Source organism: Protopterus annectens, chromosome 5.part0 (assembly GCF_019279795.1).
Source record: "Protopterus annectens isolate FY-2018-M chromosome 5.part0, PAN1.0, whole genome shotgun sequence".
NCBI classification, from domain to species: Eukaryota; Metazoa; Chordata; order Ceratodontiformes; family Protopteridae; genus Protopterus; species Protopterus annectens.
In genome coordinates, this window is record NC_056735.1 from 734,843,721 (window position 1) to 734,868,735 (window position 25,015).

At 41.3% G+C, this 25,015-nt stretch overlaps 1 protein-coding gene across 2 annotated transcripts in view; it reads left to right on the forward strand.

Annotated features, from left to right (window-relative positions):
- Nucleotides 1–25,015, forward strand: part of DYNC2H1 (dynein cytoplasmic 2 heavy chain 1) — a 6,555,988-nt gene that overhangs the window by 3,306,734 nt on the left and 3,224,239 nt on the right. For both annotated transcript variants that reach the window (XM_044072582.1, XM_044072581.1), the window contains one exon: nucleotides 13,495–13,754. In XM_044072582.1, the coding sequence (XP_043928517.1) occupies nucleotides 13,495–13,754 (260 nt within the window). The remainder of the gene's footprint in view (nucleotides 1–13,494; nucleotides 13,755–25,015) is intronic.

A 25,015-nucleotide genomic window follows, 5' to 3' on the forward strand; every position in this document is an offset into this window, starting at 1 on the left:
AAAAAGGAATTGAGGTTCCTAGCTCTACGGTAGGAAAAAGAACATTGGTCCGGTAGTATCCGGTTCAAAATTTCATGTGACCGTAGTATGTCCCAATGTTGATTAATTATCCTAATAAAATGATTAGTATTAGCCCCATATGTAGTTACTAACCTCAAACTAGAATGGTCCTTACAACTCGATTGAGTCTGATGCTTGATTTATACTGTAATAATCCTCACGAGGTAGATTATTAACTATTTTCAAAGATTTATTGATATTATATGTTTTATATCCACGATCAGCAAATCTGTTGGCTAAATCATCACAAAAATGAGAGCAATCCTGTAAGGACGAACATATCCTTTTCATTCTCATAAATTGTGATTTAGGAATGTTCTGGATGATGTGGCGTGGATGACAGCTATCCGCATGCAGCAGAGTGTTATATTGAGGAAATTTCCTATAGACAGACGTAGCTAAGGTATTATCCTCCAGTCTTGTAACCCAAACATCCAAAAACACAATGCTACCCTGTTCAATATTAGCTGTGAATTTAATTCCAAAGGAGTTGTCATTCAAATAATTCACAAAATTGGAAAGTTGTTCCTTATTACCACGCCACACCATCCAACAATCGTCTAAATATCTCCTCCAAATATCTAAATATGATAGAAATGTGTTATGTTGTTTATCATATATGTACGTAGCCTCAAAATAACCCATGAAAAGGTCCGCATATATGGGTGCGAACGAGGCCCCCATAGCTGTTCCATTAACTTGCCAATATGCTTTGCCATTAAAGTAAAAGATGTTTTTACATAGTACAAATTCCGTCAGTTTAGTTAGAAAGTTATTAAATTCCATAGAATAAAGATTGGATTTATACAGCCAATAGGAAACAGTTAAGATGCCTAATTCATGTGGTATACTAGTATATAATGAAGCTACATCAAGAGTGCACAACCACCAAGAGGACTCTAACTGTGAATCACTAACAATATTCAGGAATTCAGTTGTGTCCTGAATACGTGATCTAATCTGAGTCAACAGTGGTTTTAAATAATATGTCAGGAAGGCTGATAAAGGTTCAGTTAAGGAACCACGCCCAGATACAATAGGTCTACCTGGAGGATTCTGAGCATCCTTGTGTATCTTGGGTAACAAATACAGGTACTGTGGAATGGGTTCCTGCACCTGCAACTGTTTAGCTATCTGTTCCGTGATTATCCCTTGATTAGTTGACACTTCTAAAAACCTATCAATCTCTTCCTTGAACTGTGGTGTCAAGTCCACTTTAAGCTCCTTGTAATAGTTAGAGTCCAATAGTTGTTGTGAGGCCTCATTGATGTAAGCTTGATGGTCCATAACTACAACAGCACCACCCTTATCGGCCATAGTAATAACTACCTGATGATTATTTTTAAGTTCCAACAATGCCTGTCTTTCCATGCGGGATAAATTGTTAAACTGTGGCTGATACACATTAGAAAAATGTAACTCTTTCATAACACATTCCCTAAAAATAGACACATGTTTGTTCATTGGAGGGACAAAGGAGGATTTGCCAAACCTAAATTCAGTTGATCTTTGAGACCCATCAATGTCTGAAAAAAATATTTTGAGGTTTAGTAACCTACAAAACTCATTAACATCACTTAATAAATCATTTTCAGAAACCACAGAGCTTGGGACAAAATTCAATCCTTTATTTAAAAATTTAATCTGGACTGGGGAAAGAGCAATCGAAGAAATGTTGTAAACATTATTTGTTACTTTATCATCTGTTTCAACAAATTTTGTAAGGTTGGAGTGTTCGAACCTAGATCTATGTTTTCTGCCCCCCCTCCTCCTACCCTTTGATCTAAAGGGGGCATCTGTCTTCTTTTGGCTACTTAATTTTGAAATGGGCCTGTATGAAGCTGGATCTGATGGATCTTTATTCTCTTTAGGTATTACAGCTACCACTGTTTTCTTCCAGGATGTTGGTACTTCTCCTGTTAAAACAATGCTAAACAAAACCTTCCAGATCTTTATCAGTTTTTTCCCTCCTAGCTTCCATAGGAATACCATCTGTTCCTGGGGACTTTCCTGTAGATTGGTTATACATCACAATTTTTATCTCATCTCCTCCTATCCTAACTGTTAATAATTGAGCCTCATCTACTTCTAACCTTGGCACGTTTAATTCTTCCATAAACATTTCCATTTGTATCTTTTCTTGGTTTCCATATTTCTCTGCTTTATACAGGCTTTCATAGAATTTCTAAAATATTTCTAATACCTCTACAGGATCTCTTGTTATATGCTCCCTAAGCTTGGCAACAGCCCTTTCTACTTTCTGTTGCCTGAGTTTTTTTGCTAAAAGTTTTTGAGAGTGTTATCAAAAAAACAGTTGCTTAACATCAATCTTTTTAAACTCGTGTATATTATCAAGGTAATCCCTTATTTTCTCCTTAGCATTCTGCAGTTGATCCTCCTCTTGTTTTGTGATATCCCCGTTTTCTGCAATGCTTTAACATTTGTCAGCCCATCTAAACTGTTCCTGTTATTTCTTGACCGTAGCTCCCTTTCTTTTATTTCCACCCTATTTTTAAACTCCACCTTAATTTTATCTCACTCTCTAGCTATGTTTTCAGAATTAATTTCTATCCTTTCAGATAGCTCCTGAATAATCTCCACTGTCCAATCCTTAAATCTTTCAATTTTCAACAGATAGCCGGGAAAGCACCAGTGTCTCATTTTTATTTCATTACCCTGTATTTTTATTTCAGTAATTATTGGGTCATGATCTGAAATAGTTATTGGGTGCTTATCAAGACCCTCAATTAAATGCATATGTTCCTGTAAAATGTAAATTCTGTCTAGCCTAGCCCAGTTTTTATATCTTGGGGAATAACTTGTAAATTCACTACAAACTCACATTACTGAATTCGCATCTTCCATGCCAAACAAGTTTTATAAATTTCTTCAACCTTTGTTATACTTTCCCTTCTGGGCCTCCTCAGATGCATCTTCACTGCTGCAAATCAAATTGCAGTCCCCACCTATAAATAGTATTCGTTGCTAAAATCTGATTATTTGTCCTAGAATTTTCTTAAGCTCCATTATAGTAGTTTTAGGTGGAATTTAAATATAGAAGCAGAGTCACCAAACAGCGAAAATACAAGTACAATACCAAACTACTTAGGCAGTGAAAAATCACATCACAATTTCTGTATTTAGTATATTTAATAAACTCTGGCGCCTCAGCATAAACCAGCCTTCAAGGAGTAACAAAATAGTCACCACATAGCACTGGTATATATATTACAAACAATTACACTTAATTATGCAATTACACAAGTAATCACCTATTTAAAAAAACTTTTAAAGAAAAACCCTCCAGTTACATTCATTATTTAAACCTCCTGAAGACAATGTATTAAACTTTAAAATATACAGGGTTTCTTTATACAATTTCTTTTTTACATTCCCGTCATCTTTATCTATAATTTGTTCCAAAATACAAGCTCTTAATAAAGAAGAATCCTTGTTCTGACAAAGATTAAAGTGCAGGGCAACAGGACTTATGAAATCTTTATTTTTAATGTCCCTAACATGTTCCTTGAGTTGCAGCTTAAAGACTCTTTTTGTTTCCCCTATATAAAATAACTTGCAGGGGCATGACAGTGCATATATTACTGATTTAGTAATACACGAGTGCACAGATGTAGAGCAAAATCTAATACCACTAATTTTTTCAAAAGATTTAATTATGTTAGGACAAACTGAACACCGTCCACAAGGGAAGGTGCCACATAGAGCAGGATGTACATTTAATTTATCACCAGGTTGTATAAACGTATTATGTACCGACATATCCTTAATATTTCGACTTCTTTTAAATGAAATACATGGAACTTTATATAAATTCTTCACACCTTTTGTGTTAATTAGATAGGGCCAATAATATTTAATAATATCAATAATTTTATAACTCAAAATATTATAAACTGTCACAAAGTAAACCTTTCTGCCACCTTGCAATACATCTTCCTCCTGGGTCTACTTTAATTAACCGAAAGCTGATTCCAGCGAATGCAAATCCATTGACACATATACATCTAACTGCGAAATGAGCGAACTCACAAAACCGCGAAACTCAAAATACCGATTTGTCATACTCGGCCAACCCCACTGCCCGAAACACACTACCCACCCAAACAAAATAAATAAATCACAAACATACATCAACCCACCCACCCAAACAAAATAAATAAACCACAAACATACACCAACCAAAACCCTACACTAAACCCCACATACACCACTATCTATGCACTCTCCTTAACCCCTCCCTAACCCTAAGGTCCGTAACTACAACACAGTTACCCTACGGAGCTATACCCAAATAAAATAAATAAACCACACACATACACTAACCAAACCCCTACCTCAAACCCTACACTAAACGTTAAATACATTACCCATATTACATTACCTATTTATGCACTTACCTTAACCCGCATCCTAATGTCCGTAACTATCGCACACTTACCTTACAGATCTGTAGCTCAGATGGGCCAACCAAAACACTTCCACATTTCGAATTTTGCGGTAATTTCGCGGTTCGATGTATTTGTGTTGATGGATTTGTGTTTGCTGGAATCAGCTGTCGGTTAAATAAAGTAGAACCTTTCCTCCCTATTATTATTTTTCTTAACAGAAGAATCAGTGCAAGGTGAATAGAAATAAAAATCAACCAATCACAATGTAACCGGAAGTTATAAGAATACTTCCGGTAAAGCTAGGAAAATTATAAGGAATTATAAGAAAAGGATAGTTAGGTAAATCTATATATTTCTTATGTTATTAGTTTTTTTTGAGTGTTTCCGTTTTGTATGTACTGTTTGTTTTGTGTTTTTGATTGGATGTACCGCTGTTAATATCTGAAAATTCAAATAAAGAGATTTTGGGAAAAAAAAAAAAAAAAGAAACCGCTCTTCCAGAAGAGCCTTGTGCTCAGTAAGCCTTTGCTTCATTTAAGCCTTGCAGTTTTATCAGCTCATTTGAATGGGTACATAGAGCGTCTTTTATTTTTTTCAACCTTTTCTTATTTGAATGTATATATTCATTCATTGTTTCACTTTTTTAAGCACTTCTGAGTGCATTTATTTTATTTCCTGTACCAAAAGCTGGAACTTGAAATACTTTTTGCTGTATGTCTCTAAGATTCTTCACAGACAGAGTTTTCTCTTCTCTTTTTCTAATTGATTTTCTGTTACTTTTTCTACATTTCTTATGCATTAGCCTTTCGTTACATAAATACAGATGTAATTACAAGCCAGTAACAGATTCTTATTTGTTTTGATTGGGATTGTGAAAAAAGCCCCTAAAACAGTTTTCGCACTGGAAGAGCCATAATAAGCATTTTGATCATTGTGCAGCTATCATCAAAGAGCTCTGCATTTATGTAGTCAAAAGGATCAAAATAAATTGCGCAGCATTATCACATATTTTCATGAGATGTGATATATGGGCTAGTGCCAGCATAGCCAGCTGGAGTTCTGTAAATAATGATATACCCTTTGAATATCAACTGATTTATACAAGATGCTTGTGTTATAAATGTATTCGAACTGTATGACATTAGAATATCAAACTAATTTAAACAGATCCATATGTTACAAACCTATTAGAACTTTATGGCATTTGATTGTCAAACTGATTTTTACAGATGGTTATGTTACAAATGTATTAGAACTGTATGGCATTTGCAAATCAAAATGGGAGACAGATATTAGAAAAATCCAGACCCCTTGTGGAGTATGTTCCCTGTGTGCTTGTAAGGGAAACTGTACTTTGTGCAGAGAGCTGCATCTGAAAATACTTTGTGTATCCATTCGTATTCCAAGTGAATGTACCTCTGCAGTGTCAGTGGTGAGGATTCAGGCTCCTTGATTACTGGTCCAGTTTGGGGATGTCACATGTTGGTGCAGTGGTGTGGATATTATTTGAGCTTCTGTAGCCTGTAAACAGTTGTCACTAAAGGTGCACTGTTAAGCAGCCACAAAATAGACATTCAGAGTTTCATATCACAATATTTTTGTTTACTTTTTATTAGCTTAGTTTAGTCAAGGAAAGCAGGCAAGGATTTCAGCAGAGGACTATGGGAAGCTAACAAGGAACCATTTGGCTGAGATCTGCCAAGCCAAAGGACTATTGCATTCCAATCTGACTAAAGGGGAAATGATTGCAACCTTAATCACAGCTGCAGCACAGACCTGTATCCAGGAAGACAACCAGTCTGCCTTTGGGGATGTACAGTTCTCAGAAACAGGAGAGTTCACCTTTTCCTCAGAGTACTTAAAAACCTGTTTGGAGTTAGAGACTTGAACTGGAGGGCAAATGGTTGGAATTAGAACCAGCAGAACGAATGTGTCATTTGGAGGTTGAAGAAGAAGAGAGATGGAGACGTTTGGAGAATGAAGAAAATGAGAGTCAGAGGCAACATGAAAAAGAAATGCTGACTTTTCACCATGGTCATGGAGGTAATGGGGAGGGGAGTAACCATACCCCAGAAGCAATAAAGGTCAGTAAACATCTTCCTCAGTACCAAAAAGGTGAACGTTTTGATAGTTTTATTCATACATTTGAAAGAGTATGCAAACAGTATAATGTAGACCGAGGGATCTGGGTACAGTTCCTTACCCCCTTACTCCCTGGTAAAGCTGTAACTGCTGTTTTTAAATGGTCTGATACTGATTGTTTTGATGACTGTTAAGTTAAGCACTGTTTATTACAAAGTTTTAAGTTAACACATGAGGCTTACAGAAAAAAAGTTTTGTGAGCATAGATGCAAGTCAGATGAAAGCGTCTGTGAATTATATTGCTGAGTTAAGCCCTTATTTTCACAGGTGGGTGAGTGGGTGTCAGGTTATCACTTCTGAAGGGCTGGCAGACCTTTTGGTGAGGGAACAAGCCCTTAGCACTTTATCTGAGGACATGGGAATCTGGTTGGCAGACCGAGAGTGCAACTCTGCAGGTGAGCTGGAGAAAGAGGGGGATCTCTACTTAACAAGCAGGGCATCACTGCACAGGAAAAAGATACCCAGTGCTGCACGTGGATATAAGGGAATCCATGGTGGGCAGATTTAACCTCCCCAGCAGAGTCCGCCAATAGTAGGGGAAGCCAGTAGTTCATGTACATGGCCAAGGTCAAGGGTTAAATGTTTTAAATGTAACCAGTGGGACCATATGACATATAGATGTCGATGGTGGCAAGGTGGGAAACAAAAGGTGGGGGGACAAGCAAGTGGGAATAACAGAATGCCAGTGATAAGTTGTCTGGAGAGAGCAGGGGTTCCAAACTACCACCAGAGTTGGTATCCTATCTTGGTGGATGGAAAAGAGGCCACTGCCAAGAGAGAGACAGCCTCTGATATAACCATTGTGAAGCCTGCAGTGGTTAAAGAGGAGCAGAATTTTCTTCGGCAATCCACTCCAGTCATAGCTTTAGAAGGGATCCCATTCCACATGCCTTTGGCCAGGGTTCACCTTGATTGGGAGGGTGGAAAAGTAAGCAAGCAAGTAGGTGTGTTTGAGGATATCCCTGCAGATGTCTTGATAGGGAATGATTTTGATTATGTAGTTTCTTGTGTGTATGCACTGACACACAGGCTTGGAGACATTCATCTGGGTCTGGTAGCTTGGGGAGACCCGGACAGACCTCACTCCTGATGCCAGGACTGGTGATGTGCCTAATTCAGAGAAGGAGGTACCCTGTAGCAGTGAGCCTGAAGATGAGCCACAGATCTTGGTAGGTACTGATATTCCCTTGGTCAGGGTGACTGCAAGGGCAGAGGTAAGTGGTAGTACTCTTGCTGACAATGAGGCACCACTGTCAGAAAATACCAGATTTCCTGTGGGTGGGAAGCTGGGAAAAGTCATAAAGATGGAGTTGAGACAGGCTCAGCTCTCAGACCTTACATTAAAAGGCTTGAGGGAGTTAGCTAGAGAGGTGCCTAAATCTCATGGAAAAGGGGAGTCTCTATACTGGAACAAAGGGTTACTGTACAAAGAATGGACTCCTGAGGGAGGACTAGAAATTGAGGTAATACAGCAGTTGGTAGTGCTCAGAGCCCAACGTCTGACACTTCTAGCCATAGTCCATGACATTCCTTTTGCAGGTCATATAAGCATAAAGCGTACCAAGAGATTTGTTATGCAGAACTTTTATTGACCTGGGATTGTCAGGGATGTAACTAGGGTACAGTAGGACCTGTAAACAGTGTCAGAAAGTAGGCAAGGCAGGAGACAAGGTCAAAGCTCCTTTAATGTCTTTGCCTGTGAGTGAGGAGCCGTTTCAGAGGGTAGCTATGGGTATTGTGTGGCCTCTGAGTACTCCAAGTTCCACAGGGAAGAAGTATATCTTAGTGGTAGTAGATTATTCTACTAGATAACCTAAGGCGGTGGCTCTGTCTTGAATTGAGGCAGAGAAGGTGGCAAATCCTTTGCTAGAGATTTTCATCAGGGTAGGTTTCCCAAGAGAAATACTGACTGACAGAGGTACCAATTTCATGTCAGACCTGCTGGCTTGTCTGTGGAAGCACTGTGGGATAAAGCACCTAAAGACATTTCTCTACCATCCCCAGACTAATGGGCTTGTGGAGAGCTTACACTACACTAACGACCATGCTATAGGCATTTCCAGACCAGATTAAGAGGGAGTGGGACAAATATCTGCCCCATTTATTTTTTGCATACAGGGAGGTGCCCTATGAATCCACAAGTTTTTCACCCTTGGAGTTGCTGTATGGGCTTAGGTTGAAGGGACCTTTAGATTTGATTCATGATGAGTGAGAGATTGTGTGAATCCCACAAGGAGTCTGTCATGGCATATGTCCTAAATGTCAGTACAAGGCTCAGGGAGCTCATGGGCTTGGCCCAGGAGAACCTGGCAGGAGCCCAACAACAGAAAAAGGTCTGGTGTGACAGGAATGCTTGAGACAGAGAGTATGCTGTGGGACAGCAGGTGATGGTGCTTATTCCTTTCAGACATAATAAGCTGCAGGCAGCTTGTGAGGGACCATTCAGAGTAGTAAGGAAGGTCAGTGATGTTAACTACATGGTAGGACTGCTAGGCAGGAGCAGAGACTGTACCATGTTAACATGATGAAACCTTACCATGACAAGGAAGCCCTTGTGCTAAGTATTTGCAGTAGTAGGTAGGAGGAGTCTGAGGGGGATCTATGGCTACACCTAGCCAGCCAGCAAAATCCCAAGTTACTATGGTGGAGCCTAGGGATGCAGGCATATGATATGACAGTGCAGCACTGTAGTGGGGTCAGCAATGCCAAGGCAGATGGAATCTCAAGACAGTGCATGGGGTAATTTAATCTGAGACATTCTCATTCCTCTCAAGCAGCATTTCTCAAGGGGCACTTCAGAAACTAGCTTGAGTCTTCGAAGGGGGTTGGAGTGATGATATGGGCTAGTGCCAGCATAGCCAGCTGGAGTTCTGTAAAGAATGGTATAAGTTAGAATATCAAACTGATTTATGCAAGATGCTTGTATTATAAATGTATTAGAAGTGTATGGCATTTGAATATCAAACTGGTTTGCACAAATGCTTATGTTACAAATGTATTAGAAGTGTATGGCATTTGAATATCAAACTGATTTGTATAGATGCTTATGTTACAAATGTATTAGGATTGTATGGCATTTGAAAATCAAAACGTGTTTGCAAAGTTGCTAGTATACCTCTCCACCTCTTAGAGCAAGAAATCTGGACAAAACCACAAATAAAAGTGGGACAAAGTCCCCAAAATATGGACAATTTTTAAATATTGCTTTTACAAACTTAGAAAGGTGATAGAATAAGAGGTTATGCATTAGCATCAATTTTGTAAAGGATGTGAAGTCCAAAACTCAAATATCTGTCATTATTTTCTAACTTCAGTCTTTAATGATTTCCAAATAATTTGCCAGAAACTACAATTTTATGAAATACAGACCACAGATATGAGGCAAAAATCTGTACAGTTGAGAGGTATGGTTGCTAGTGTTAAAAAATGCATCAGCAGTGGGTCCTGCTGTACAGAGAATGGATATACATCCCAGACTGTATGCATATATGTGAACAAAGGGCACTGGAAGAGAAGGGGTTAAATAGCTAGCTTACTTCTTGCTTTAAGAATAATACTGTTAATTAGACCACCTGTTGGGCCATGAAAGTGCTTATCTTACAGCTCTGAATAGGACCAGAGATGGCATGTCTGGAAGAAGCCTTTGTTCATTAGCTCAGTACAATGAGGGGAAGCTCCAGGCAGGCACAGCCATAAACATTAGCAAAACATTAGATATGCATCTTATTGAATCTATCCTAACATCCTGTCTCAAGCTTTAAAGGGGAATAGTGTGAGAACCTACAGTCAGGTGACCAGATGAGGTAATTCTGCCAGTCATCTTGGTAATTTTATATATTACAAACGGAAATATTCAGTATTGAGTATCCTGTCTTGAGCCTGACAACAAGGACTATTCACCACATCTTCTGCCTTGCTGTGTTAAATAAGTAGGGAATATTAATTCATCTAGCTTCAGTCAGAAAAATATAGTGAAGCTTAATTTAGATATTGTTTTTCTTTATTTGTCTGAGTGTGTCCATCAGTGTTATTTTCAATATTTTATGTGAATTGAACTCTGTGGTTTACTGTGAATATATATCCAGTATTTTCATGTTTTTTAATTATTATTGAATATATTTAAAACTTTTATTGTGGCTAGTCCTTTTAGAAAGAATTTAAACTTTGAGAGTGCTTATATTTATTTGGTGAGACTGTGTGGGCCACTCCTGAAGGCCCAACTGTCTTTGGTCAACTACCACCATTTGTTTTAGTATAAATATTACACTGTATAATTGGACACCCTTTATTAAGGGCTTTACAGCAGCTGATTCTGGAGTGTCTGGTGGCACTGATAAATACCTTATACTCTAGACAGAAGGGGACACAGCAGGTAAATCTGTGCCAGCCTTTCCTAGGAGAGAAAGAGTGTGTGTGTTTGTGTGTATCAGCCACTTGGGGCAGGGACACAAGGCACTGGTTTCACAGAGAGGGTGCTGGAGGACTTGGGTTGGATACTCAGCTGAAGACCTAACTGTACAGCTGTATCAGTGGGGAGTCTTATTGGGGACCTGGAGGTAGACTGACATAGAGAAATCCAGACCCCTGTGTGCTGTTTAGGGAACTTGTACTTGGTGCAGAGAGCTGGGATACTGTGCATATCCATTTGTATTCCAAGTGAACATCCCTCTTGTTTGTCAGTGGTGAGGATTCAGGATCCTTGATTACTGGCCCAGTGTGGGAATGCCACCGTTTGCATAAGTTTGTTTGCTTTCCTATTGCTCTGTGCATATTGAGGAGTAGACATAGGCTTCTCAGGTTTAGAAAAGTCTTGAATTGCTTGACTTATGAACTGTGGACCATTATCAGGTGCAACATCTTCGGGTAATCCATATATAGCAAACTTATAATTCTTATGACATTGTAACTTATTGTATGATATAGTTGCAAGATACTATATTTGCAGTAGTAAACTGCACTTAGTATGTAATGAACCTATTTATATTGAAATAAATCATCTCTGTCCGTCATCCCTGGAAAGATGCATTTCTTGTAATAGTAAGCCTTTTCATAGTTTATGGTTATGTATGTAACGTATTGCATACGGTTGACTATCATAACCTGGAAATGTACTAGGTTGGGTAATGGAATGTTGAGAGTAGACTTTCAAAGAGGCTAAACATCAAAACTTACCATACCAAAGCTTATATATCTACTTCCAGATGGCACTTGCTGGTCAACGGGCACATTTTCAAAATGGGGAATATCGAACTCTCGACATTACCATGGTTCGAGATGGAGGCTGAAAAATGTTTTCATTTTCACGATTTAAGTTTGACGATGTGATTACTCGAGCAAGTGCGTTTCCAGGTTATAATAGTAAACCATTGCAGACATTGTACTTCTGAATCGGTTTCTTGGTCTCTTCTGATATTATTGGTTGATGCAAGATGTCATGGACTTTTTTGTTCTGAAATATGATGCAAGAATTGTTTGAAACACCTAGTCTCAAATGTTGGTTAGGAATTATGATTTAATAATCCTTGAACATCAAGTCTTTTTCACAAAAAAGCTCATCTCAGAAGGCGTAATGCAGTCTGATGTCTAGATATTTTATTTGATGCATTCAGCCATTTGTAACAATATCTTGTAACAGTTGAATTTCTCCATCTTCTGCGTTAATTTCCTTAGTTTTTCTAACTTCTGTTCTAAAATAGGTAACTTTGAAATCAGCTATAAAACTTTGATTGTTTAAGCCTTTTGTATTCTTGCAGGTTTGTTCTAAAGCTGCAAGTCATACTTTTTCATACTTGACATTCCCTGCATTGTTTTAGTCTATCCCCTAAATGTAAAGATGCTGGTTTAGGCTTGGAATATATTCTGTGATCAACCCATCAGTGCCCTTTTGTAACTTGACTGGGACCAGAATGGAAGCAGGGCTTGGTTGTGCATTTTATTTGTCAGAGAAGCATGACTCCTATACCTTTTCTTGCCCTTTAATGACAGTGTCAGTCTAAAGATACACAGCTTGTTAGCTTTGTCATGGATTGTGAAGTTGCTCAGGAAATGGAGGGAAGTGTCTGTGTTTGACATATGAGGACTAAGTTAGCTTTGCAAAAGAACAGCTACCAGTGACACCTTTGCAGTTATTACCTAATCTTTTTTGCATTCCCCCATGTTCCACAGTAGTTTACATTTGAAAATTGCTGTACTGAGCTTTCAGACTTTCACAGTACTTTTTGGACAAGAAACTGCATCTTGCCCAAAGCATAAAATGTGTTAGAATCTAGCCTGTCAGAATAGTAGAGGTGTACAAACAAAAGTAATTGTTGAGGGAGAAAAGTTCTTTGTGTGAAGGGTGTCTTTTTAAATATTTTGTTTTGCTGTTAAACAGTGTCGCTATGAATTATTAGTTATTGTACTTATCAGGGCTTATAAAAAGAAATGTAATAAGTTGGGAATGAATTTGGAAGCAGGAAATTGCACTGCTTTTTATTTGAAAAACTGCACTTAATTGGGGATGGGGATAGTCACCTCCAAAAAGAACAGCTGTCCTGATCTACATTGTATTTGAGTGCTGCACATACATTAGTTGCTGACTGACATACTCTCAAAAGGAGTGTTATGAAAAGTGCCGTAATGTAAAAATCATTCTTAAGGTGTGACTCAGGAGAGGTTATAAGCTTAAAGTAATATGTGTAAGCAGAGATTGTGAGAATCAAATTAATTTGTGCAAGTATAAACAAATATTTAGTTTTCTGCTATAAGCACTAAGCTGTCCTTCTATCGGTTATGAAGGAAATATTTTGTTTGTGTTAATTTTGAGAGCCATACATAGTAAAGTAAAAAAATTCTTGCTTCCTAAAAAAAAAAAATGCTACATATTTTATTAATTTTTATTCAGGTCTTGAATTGGGCACGAGAATCTCCACCAGATCCCCGCAAACCTGTGGATACCTTTTATGACACTGGTTCTGGAAGATTCATGACATATCAGCTTGTAAAACCAGACAACCTGAATGCAGATGATTTCAACAACTTACAGAATCTTCCTGTTATTCAAACCCCTGACATGCAAAGAGATTTGGACTATTTCAAACCATGGCTGAGCTCATCTAGCAAACAGCCGTTTATCCTTGTAGGACCTGAAGGATGTGGAAAGGGGTAAGTGAATAACTGTTCAGACTTTGTCTGCGTAGTATTGTACAATAAATAGTTATATTTCCAAAATGTGTGCATCTTTGCACTTCATATAGCTTGTAGGGTATTTAAGTGAAATTTCTTCTTAAAGTCTGGGTACAGATTTTCCCAAAACAGCTTTTAAAGCTATTATTCATTACTTTGTTAAGATTTTTTTTTCTGTTTGTTGACTCATACAATTTTCTGTAAAAATAAATTTTGCTTGAAGTCATGTGCTAACATTCACAAGTGTTCAAGGAGCAATTTAAAGATGTAATTTCTCTTTTTCAAAACTTCTGTCTCAACTCTCTAGTCTTGGTCTATTTCCTCCTACTCTGTAGTAGTTCACCAGCTACCTTTCTTAACAGTAAGTAAGCAGTTAAACGGCAAAACTCTTTTTCTACCTTGCCTACCCAACATCATTGGCATTCCTCAAGGCTCTATTCTCATCTGTCTTCCTTTTATTATTTTTATCAAAAATCTTCACACTTTGAGACTTCCAAGATGGCTGCACACTCAGTAGCAGCTTAATTTCAGCTCTCCCAGTGTGAAAACAAACTCAGAAAAGAGAGCCAATGACTTATTTTTTTTTTTTTTGGGGTGGGGGGTAAATTGCAGTTGCTGGCTAGTAAGGGTACAACTTAGATGTTAGCAAAGAAGAGATTTAGAGAACCAAAAGAAAATCAACCACAAACGGTGAGGAGAAAACACTGGCTGGAAAGAATCCTGCAGCTGTTTAGCAAAAAGCAGTTCAAGCTCCAGCTTTGGAGATATATAGGATTTCCATTAATCAAGAGGGAAAAAATAAGTCGTGTACATGTAGCTGATTAAAATAAATAAAACACTGAAAGAATATATTAACTCAAGTAACAAAAGTCTGGAAAAATGGAAGAAACTTTAAACAGATATGCAGATCATCTAATAAAACTGCAAAAATCCGAGGTCAAAATGAAGAAAGGCTAAGTGTGACGCTACTTAAGAAGAGATGCTTTAAAAAATAGTAGAATTAGAGGACAAAGCATATAGGGAAAACTTGAGAATGTTAAGTTGTCAATCTCGCCTTCATTCTTGCTGGATGGGTTCGGAGCCGATCCTCTGCTCCGACTCGGCCACTTACTAAAGCTCGAGAGCTTATTTTACCGGCTCGAGGCAACCCTATATCCCATGATGCTAGACGATAACTCTCCAGATCTCATTTGCCGCTTTTGCTTGCGAGGTGCGTATTTTTACCGGCTCCTGGTAAGTCTTTTGAATACTTAGTTTTCAGTCACCCTTTTTGGTTAGTTTTTCACCCAGTTGTTTTTTAGTAGTTAACGACTACTTTTAATCCTATTCCCGTTAATACCTTCCCTTTTTTTCCCCTTATATCCCCCCCTCCACTCTTTAGGTTAGGCCTTAAGCCTGCCCCTTTCCTAATTATTCTTAGGGATCCTGTGGAGTGTTTGGGTGTGTCAGTATCCCACTTAATATTTTTATTGTTTTTGAGTGTTGTGTGTGTGTGTGTGTTTCTTTTTCCTTTGGTGCTCCCTCGACACTGTTATGTCGAAGGAACCAAAAGAAACTAAGGTCTCAGGCTTTAAGAAGTGTGACTCGTGCTGTCAGAAAATGTCTCTGACAGACGGTCACACTTCTTGTGTTTACTGCCTGGGACCCCTGCACCTGCAGGACTCTTGCTCTGTGTGTCATGCGTTCAGTCCAAGAGTCCTGCAGGAGCACAGGAACAAACTAATATTGAGGGGCTTGTTAAAGCCCGAGGGCTCCCCGACTAAGTCTGCGTCGGGGAGGCCTTCGAAACCAGCAAAACCGTCGGCTCCGAGTGCTAAGCCTTCGGCTGCTGGCTCTTTGTCTGTGCCTAGATCTGCTCCGGCTGGAGCTGATCCCCCTGAGTCACAGATTCCTGTCTCGGCCCCACTCGGTGCCGATACCTCAGAATCTATGCATTCACGGTCGGCTCCGGCTGGAGCCGACATGTCTTCGGCTCCTTTGGCTCCATCCATATCTAAGAAGAGGTCAAGATCCCCTTCGTTGGAGTCCATCCATTCGGCTCCGAGATCCCCCCTGCTCTCGGAGCGGAGCCATCGGAGCCGATCTTCTCGGTCGTCCAGGCTTTCCGACCACAACCTTGAGAGAGTGGTAAGTAGGCTGTTAAAGTCTCAGGCATTGGCCCAAATGATCTGTAGCCCGTCTCATCAGACGGTAGCTATTACGACTCCACCTATTTTTCCTCCTTCGACTCTCCCTCAGAGTTCGGAGCCGTGACTGTTGTGGCATCGGAGCCGATACCTCCACCTTCGGCTCCTTCGTCTTCTGCTCCGATCTCCTCCTTGATGCCTTCATTGGAGGGATCCGGGCACCTGGTCTCTCTCGTCGGCTCTGTGGGGGCGAGTGGCATTGTACCATTGTCCGACCCCGTTCTCCCTCTCGGAGCGTTGGCGCTGGTGAGCTCGGCCCCGACATTGGCCTCGGAGCCTTCCCTGTCTGTGCGGCCTGGGGTTCCCACCTCTTCAGAGCGGGAGCCCTCTGGCCTTTCTGATAGGGGAGCTTTCGAGGTGATGAGGAGTGTACTAGCCCCAGGGCATAGTAAACGGTCAGCTCCTCCCACTACAGTGCCTGCTGATGTCTCTTCCCACTCTCTTGCTCCCGGACCCAGAGATCCAACGCCTCAGGTTTCCCCACTGGGAATATCTTCCTCTTCCGAGGCTTCTCCTGACCTGTCAGTGGAGCCTCCGCGTAAGAGGACATGTAAGAGGAAGCATGTGGACTCCCCTGAGTCCATTACATCTGACACTGACTTGGATGAGTCGGAGGGATCCCCAAAGGCCCCCTCTGAGGATGTCTCTTTCTCAGACATCCTAGAAATCCTAAAGCAGAGGGGGAACTGGTCTTCCCTTAATCCTTCCGAGGACGAGTCGGTGTACCTGGAGGCGTTTGGTTCTCGACCCTCCACCTCCTGGGTGTCTCCGCCTTTCGACCCCCTTATGGAAGTAGTGGCTCGGAAGGCGTGGTCGGCCCCGGATTCGGTGGAACCCACCCCTCGGAGGCCATCTAAATTCATCACGGCACCAGTTGACAAACAATTCTTAACAAAAGGTGTACCGGCAGATGCCATGGTGGTGGCTGCAGCCACCAAGAAGGAACTAGCTGATCCTTCAGTACCTATCCATCCTCCTAATAAGGATTCTAGGACCATGGATAGGTACAGTAAGCGGATGTTTTCTTCAGCGACTTTTGCCATGCGGTCACTGAATTACTTGTGTCACTTCACCCACCTTCAGAGAGATATTCTCAAAGAGTTGGGAGAAGTCTTACAGGATCCGTCAGCTGCTGGGTCCCAGGATAAAATCAACTCACAGCTTGGAACCCTAAACTCGATTGTTAACTCCTCCATGCGTCTAATTTCATATGCAGCCGATGGAGCGAGTAGGTCCGCGGGCACAGGAGTGGCCTTAAGGCGTCACGCCTGGATGCGGCTTTGTAATTTTGCGGACCCTTACAAGGCGTCCTTCACAAATTCCCCTTTTGATGGTTCGGCTTTGTTCGGACCTCAAGTGAAAGACACCTTGACCAGATGCGAACAATATGGCAAGACTCTTTCTGCCGTAGGAGTCCATTTCTTCACCCCTTCAAGACCATACCCTAAGGGTCAGAAGGGTGGGAAAATGTGGTTCCGCAAATCTCAAGGAGTCACGCCTGACACAAGAGGTCAGTTTACCCCCAGAGGCAGAGGGGGTAACAACAACAGACGCCGCCCTAGGGGCAGAGGGGGTCCGCAGAACCAGGGTAGCAGGGAGCCTCTCTCTGACAAACCCTTCCAGCATCCCTGAGATGTTGCCCGATTGTCCACCTTCAGAGGCAGTCGGGGGAAGATTGTCGCTGTACCCAAAAGCCTGGCTTTCCCTTACTCAAGACAAATGGGTACAGTCGATCATATCCGAGGGTTACAAAATTCCCTTTATCCAAACCCCAATTCAGCAAAAGGGAACCCTTCCAGACGTTCCACCCGTCTTAGGGAACTAGCAGTACCAGAGATATCAAAACTGCTAGCAAAAAGAGCCATCCAGCCAGTCCCAGCAGACCAACTAGGATCCGGAATCTACTCAAGGTTCTTTTTGGTACTGAAAAAGACAGGGGACTGAAGACCAATATTAGATCTCAGCAAACTAAACAAGTTTGTAAAGAGAACAAGATTCCGGATGGTCACGCTAAGTCTATTCTACCCTTTCTGGGCAAGGACAATTGGATGTGCTCCGTGGACCTTCAGGATGCGTACTATCACATCAAAATTCACAGGCGCTCCAGAAGGTTTCTCTGCTTTCGGCTGGGGGCCAGTCACTACCAATTCAGAGCCCTGCCCTTTGGTCTCACTACAGCCCCCAGAGTGTTCACCAAATGTATGGCAGCGGTTACGGCTCACCTGAGACGGCAAGGATTCCAGGTGTTTCCATATTTAGACGACTGGCTCCTCACTGCCACCACCAGGCATCAACTTCTCCAAGCCAGAGCTTACACCATTCACATTTGCAGAGGGCTAGAAATCTCTATAAATTTCAAAAAGTCTGTCTTGTCGCCTTGTCAGTCTATTACCTTTATAGGCGCCAACTTGGACACCGTACAACTTTCAGCAAAGTTAACAGATCAAAGGGTCTTAGATATTCAAAACCATGTCCATGTTTTTCTTCAGAGCGACAAAATTCAGGCCAGGTATGTCCTGAAAGTATTGGGTCTTATGGTGGCCGCCATAACACTTCTTCCTCTTGCACGTTTTTACATGCGTCTTCTACAGTGAATGCTTTTCGCCCAATGGTCCTTTCAGCAACTCCCTATGCACCACAAGATCATGATAACTCCAACTTGCAAAAGTCATCTGTCCTGGTGGATATTGTCCCCTCAAGTCCATCAAGGCAGACCCTTTGTTCCTCCTCCCCCAGTCGCCACGGTTACATCGGACGCCTCCCTGATCGGGTGGGGGGGGCATTTTCAGGGCAGGATGGTCCATGGCACTTGGCAACCTTTCGAACGCCACCTGCACATAAATGTCCTAGAGATGAGAGCAGTGCTTTTAACGTTGCAAGCCCTCCACGACTCTCTTCCCCTGGGAACTATTTCAATCCAAACGGACAATATGTCCGTAGTGTGGTATATCAACAAGCAAGGTGGAACCAAGTCCTATCCCCTGTGTCGAGAGGCACTCAGACTTTGGCAATGGGCAATCTCCTCTCAGCAGTTTCTGATAGCAACGCATATCCCCGGGAAGTCCAACATCATAGTGGACAGGTTGAGCAGAGCTATACTCATGCCACACAAGTGGTCTCTCAATCTGTGGCGGAAGAGATTTTTCAGAAGTGGGGCCTTCCTTGCTGCGATCTTTTTGCTACACCCCAAAACAGCAAATGCCCCAACTTCTTCACCCTCTTCCCCCTTCCAGGCCATCCCCTCAGAGACGCTCTAGTCCAAGATTGGCCTCTGGGACTTCTCTATGCCTTTCCACCCTTTCCTCTAATCCCACAAGTAATTCAGAAAGCAACCGCCTTGAGAGCCAAGTTGATTCTCATTGCCCCCTTATTGGCCTCGACAGATATGGTTTCCGTTCCTACATCGTTATCTTTTGGTACAGCCTTGGCATCTGGACCCAGCTCCACATCTGTTGACCCATCAGTCGGGGCAGCTGCGCCAATCTCTACATTCTCTCAACCTCACTGCTTGGTTGCTCCACTTCCGTCTCTAGCCAGGCTTCCTATGATTTCTAATCCCGTCCGGGATATCATAGTAGCTTCCCTTAAATCTTCCGCCAGAAGGATTTACACTAGTAAATGGAAACGTTTCTCCTTCTGGGCAAAGGCAAGGAATATAGATCCCTTTACTGCCCCAATTCATTTGGTCTTGGACTTCCTAGCCGAAATTTTTCATTCAGGGTCTTCTTCCTCTACAGTAAAAGTTCATTTGGCAGCCATATCGAATTTTCATATAGGCTTATCGGACCACAACATCATGTCCCATAAGCTTTGCAAAGCTTTCCTTAAAGGTGTATTTTTACTTAAGCCTCCGATCAAAGACCCTCCACCTCAGTGGGATCTTAATTTAGTCTTAACATCCTTGATTCTTCCCCCCTTTGAACCTGCGGTCTCCTGTTCATTGAAATTTCTTTCCTGGAAGACACTCTTCCTAGTCGCCATTACTTCTGCTAGGAGAGTATCTGAGCTTCACACCCTCTGCATTCGTCCTCCCTACTTAATCTTCCATAAAGACAGAGTTTCTCTAAGGACTAATCCATCCTTCTTACCAAAGGTGACTTCGCAGACAAATTTTAATCAATCAATTGATCTCCCAGTTTTTTTCCCAAACTATACTAATAGAGTGGAGCAAAAGCTACATTATCTAGATGTTCATTGCCAGCTCCGATACTATTTGGATAGAACCAAACAAATAAGGAAGTCTGATCAACTGTTTTTATCGTATGCAGAAAATAAGAAAGGCCTTCCTGTATCTAAGGTAACCCTATCTAGGTGGCTGTCTTCTGCGATTACATCTATTTATCAACTCAGAGGCAGAGAATTGACTTCTAAGCCAAAAGCCCATTCAACTAGAGCACTAGCTACATCTACAGCTTTTCAAGCTAGACTACCAATAGACACTATCTGTGCGGCAGCCACATGGGCCTCTCCTCATACCTTTGTTTCGCATAACAAATTGGACATGGCCTCCAGGGACAGAGCAAAATTTGGTTCCACCATTCTCAAGAGTCTGTTCCAATGAGCCACCCAGGATGAAGGTGCTAGGGGCGTGGTCCCATCCAGCAAGAATGAAGGCGAGATTGACAACTTAACATTGAGAAGTTATGTACCTACCATAACGTTCCATGTTAGTTGTCTTCTCTTGCCTTCTTTCTTGCATCCCACCCACCATCCCCCTAGCCTGGACAGACTGAGAAGATCTTCCCTTCTTTGAAGGGTCCTTATATTCCCTTGTTTCACCATCTAGGTGTCCTAGGATATCTATAGTGTAGATAACGATCTTTGGGGGTTTTTATCCCTCTTCCTCCTCCTTTCCAGTTGGAGGATTTTTTTATTGGCCTATGCTAGGTTTTCAGCTTCCAAACAAGATCTGGGGAGTTATTGCCTAGCATCATGGGATATAGGGTTGCCTCGAGCCGGTAAAATAAGCTCTCGAGCTTTAGTAAGTGGCCGAGTCTGAGCCGAGGATCGGCTCCGAACCCATCCAGCAAGAAAGAAGGCGAGAGAAGACAACTAACATGGAACGTTATGGTAGGTACATAACTTCTCATTTTTCTACTGTACCAGAGAAACTGGAAGGAACAGACTGTATTAAGTTTATGAAGCACAAATAAGCAACTAGACTGGTACTCCACAGCAGTTGTTAATTGAAAGGGCATGTCGTGTGTATCCTCCAAACCAAACCATGAGTGGGCAGCCATGATCTGTAATAGTAAAGATGCCATCCTACCTGCAGAAAGAATTGATTCTGACAAAACTGTGGCACAAGGACAAGGCACTAAAAGTTGGAGACAGTAGGTTGTGATAAATAACTGCTCTTATTTGCCTGGTGTACAGTGAGTAACTTTATTCCAGCACTCAGGGAATATTGAAATGCTGGTATGATATACAAACTGCTGTTTCCAGCTATCTTAAGAATATTTAATTCCTTGTGGGTCAGAGTAATTTTTTTGATCAGAATATGGTATGCAGGAAATACAGAAGGTCGTCCATTAAAAAGTGAGCTGTCAAACAGAAAGTGACTCTGCTTATTATTCTTCTCATAATAATACTCATAGAGTGTCTATACCAGTGAAACCTTTTACAGTGTTGTAAAGGAAATGCTTGAGAAACAGAGAAAAGGTCAGGAGTTGACTAGACGAACCAGGAGTATATTGGAAATTAACCATAAACTGGACTTGGAAAATGAAGATCAAGAGGAAGAAAACTGGCAGTTCAGGAATTAAGAAATGTGTGATTACAAAGCATTAATCGCATTTATGAAATATGGCAGAACAAGAAAAACTGGTAATATTTGACTTTTTGACTTTGTTAAACTTATATAGGAGATTTCAGAGAATATGCCCTATTTTCATGTCATTAATGTTTGGAAGAACATTGAGGGGAAGTGGAAGGAAAGAGGTACCTGTAAGTAAACCAGTTTTTGTTCTTAACAGTGTTTTGATAATGCATGACATATGCCATGTGTTATATAGTAATGCATTTTCAGTTTTGTATTATAGGGTACTAAAGTAAACAGATGTCCCTTTTCCTTTCTTTTTTTCTTGTTTACGTGTAAGAAAGGGTAGGCAGTGCAATGTAAAAAGAGAAGAAAGCCTGCACAAAAGCATGTTTAAGGTAAAAAGGCTGTAATCTTAGGTAGTTGAAATGAGAGAGAGATTGTAAAAGAGGACAGAGCGTAATATAAGTAAAACTGATATGCTTTTTCTTACTTTTGCATAAGGAAATGACTTGATTAAGGGCCTTGGCTTGATCTAACAAAAAATTTTAAGTGGATGCAAGTAAATAAAAGAACATTGAATGTAATGAAAATTTTTCCTTTAGCAAAAATATTATGTTCTTCGTTTTTCACTGTTGCAGTCATTACATTTGGGTAATCTGCTTGCAGGTTGCCCTCAGTCAGTCTGATTACAAAGTCTTGGGTCCTGCATCGGTTGCTGTCCCTTCTTCCATGACGTCAGGTCGTCAGGGGTATAAAACATGCAGCCGACACCATTACTTCAGTCTTTCTTGCTGTGCGGTGCCCAAAGCAGAAGCAGTTCGCAAGTGCCGGTTGGCCGACTCCTGAAATTTTTGTTTTCGAGTTTCAGAACCGAAGTCTTCAACTTAAAGCTAAGTTCCCCATTGGGGAAACTTTTTCTTGCTCCTTACCAATGTCAGCGAAAGTTAATAATTGCATTACTTGTGGAAAGCAAATACCCCATAAAGATTTTCATTCGTACTGTATTCCTTGCCAAGGCCCTGACCACAACGTACCTTGCTGTCGATTTTCTGCTTTATTTTATCAGCGCACTATCTGTCGTCTGTATATTTTTGTTTCAGTTCTCGGTTTAATTATCCAGATATGTCATCGGTTAGCCATCCGACTACCGGGATTCCGAAAAAACACAAAGATAAAGACAGAGACAGGCCGCCGAGGTCCAAAACAGCTGACGACGCTTCTACTAAGCCAGTCGCCAGTTTGCCAGTACTCAGTGAGGCGCTTTTGCAGCCCCTGATGCTACTTCTGATTCACAGGCCTCTACTGAGACCCATTCAGAGTCCAGTATGCTGCAAGATACTTCAGCTCTGGAACCCACAGATGTCTCTACCTTGGAAGGGTCCAGAGCCGCTGTGCAGGCACCAGCCTCTGAGTGTGTATTCATGCCTATGGACTTGCGTATTAAATTGACGCTTCCTTCATTACTTAGGCCTAAATCTTAATCCATGTCTAAAAAACCGATGCCCAGGCCACATGCTCAGGCCCCTATGCCTAAAAAACAAATGATAAAAATGGCTGAAGATCTAATAACTCTAATCAAGGGTAGTCAACCCCCCCCCCCTTTAGAGGCCTAGGGCTGAACTTGATTATGAATGTTCTGATCAGGATTCTGTTTCTTCTGACGACCTGGATTTGTCCTTACCGACTTATGAGGAGTCTGATGCAGAGGATTCTATTCCCTCTGCTTCCCCTCCTGAGGATTTTTCTTTTGGGGAAACCTTACATACATTTTCCCTGGGAAATCCAGGAATTTTGTGATTCAAAAAAGAAGCTTAGGGATTTCCTTCTTCTGCCTCAGCATAGGCCTTTGGCTATACCTCCTGTACTAGACATTGTTGACGATGTTTTCTCGGAATCCAGTTCCCTGATTCCCTGCCTCCTGCTCCTAGTAAACCTGACAGATACTACAGGGTTCCTGAGTCCCACAAGTTCCTTTTCAAAAATCATGTTGCAAATTCAGAGACTATTTCTCAGGGGGCCCAAGGGCATTAAGGCTTCTACTGCTAAAAATCCTACCCCTTCTGATAGAGACTTCAGGGCGCTGGATAGATGGGGTAAAAAGGTTTATACTTCAGCAACCTTGACAGTCAGAGCTTTAAACTGCCAATTTCATATGTTAAAATATCAGCAACATGTCTTTGGACTGCTTAAACAGAAAATGATGTTGATTCCTGACCGTGTGGAAAATAAAGATTTACAGGACTTATTGCATTCTGCTGAACAAGTTGGAAAACATACTTTGAAATGTGGTTTTGATTCTTTACAGGCCTCTTGCAGTTACTGGGTATGTGCTTAGAAGGTATGTTTGGCTTAAGGAGCAATCTTTGCCTGATCATGTTAAAGCTAAATTGTTGGATGCTCCTTTAAATCAGGACCGCCTGTTTGGCAACAAGGCTGAAGAAGTTGTTAAAAAAATGGAAGATAAAGCTAAATCTATGCAAACTGTTAAAGATTTTTTTACAAGTGCAACCTCCTAGATTTAGTAGGCACTGGCCTACTAAGAATTGGTCCTTTCCAGCCCCTTCCAGGTCTTCTCAAGCCAAACCCAGACACAGCAAAAAAAAAAACAGGTTTCAGTCCCAGGGGACTCTCAGAACTAAGCAGTGGGGGGCCTCCACTTCCAAATCTGGGAATAACAAGACCACCCGCCTATGATAAACAGTCTCAATGGCTTCCTTTTAAAATTTCCAAGCACTTATCTTCTGACCGCCCCTTGGGGGGAAAGATTGCTCTTCATGCAAAGAACTGGGAACTCATAACCCAAGACAAATGAGTTTTAAATACAGTGTTTCAGTTATACAGATTTCTTTTCCACACGTTGCCAATACCAAATGGGTGGCCAGACCTGCCCCCAAATCAGTGGACAGAGGCTCAAAAGTGAGTACTTTCCCTCTTAAGCATGGGGGCTATTCAACTGGTACCAGAAGAAGAAAAGGGCCAAGGTTTCTACTCCAAACTTTTCCTGGTAACCAGAAAGGACAAATCATGGCATCCAGTCCTGGACCTGTGTACTCTAAACACCTTTCTGAAGATTTCAAAATTCAAGATGCTGACTCTTCACCAATTACTTCCTATGTTAGGCAAAGACACCTGGTTAGCAGCACTAGATTTAAAAGAAGCATACCTGCACATCCCAATCAGGGAATCTTGCGGAAGATACCTACATTTCCAAGCAGGCTACACGCATTGTCAGTTCTCTGCATTGTCCTTTGGCTTGTCTACTGCACCCAGGGTATTCACAAAGTGCCTGGCTC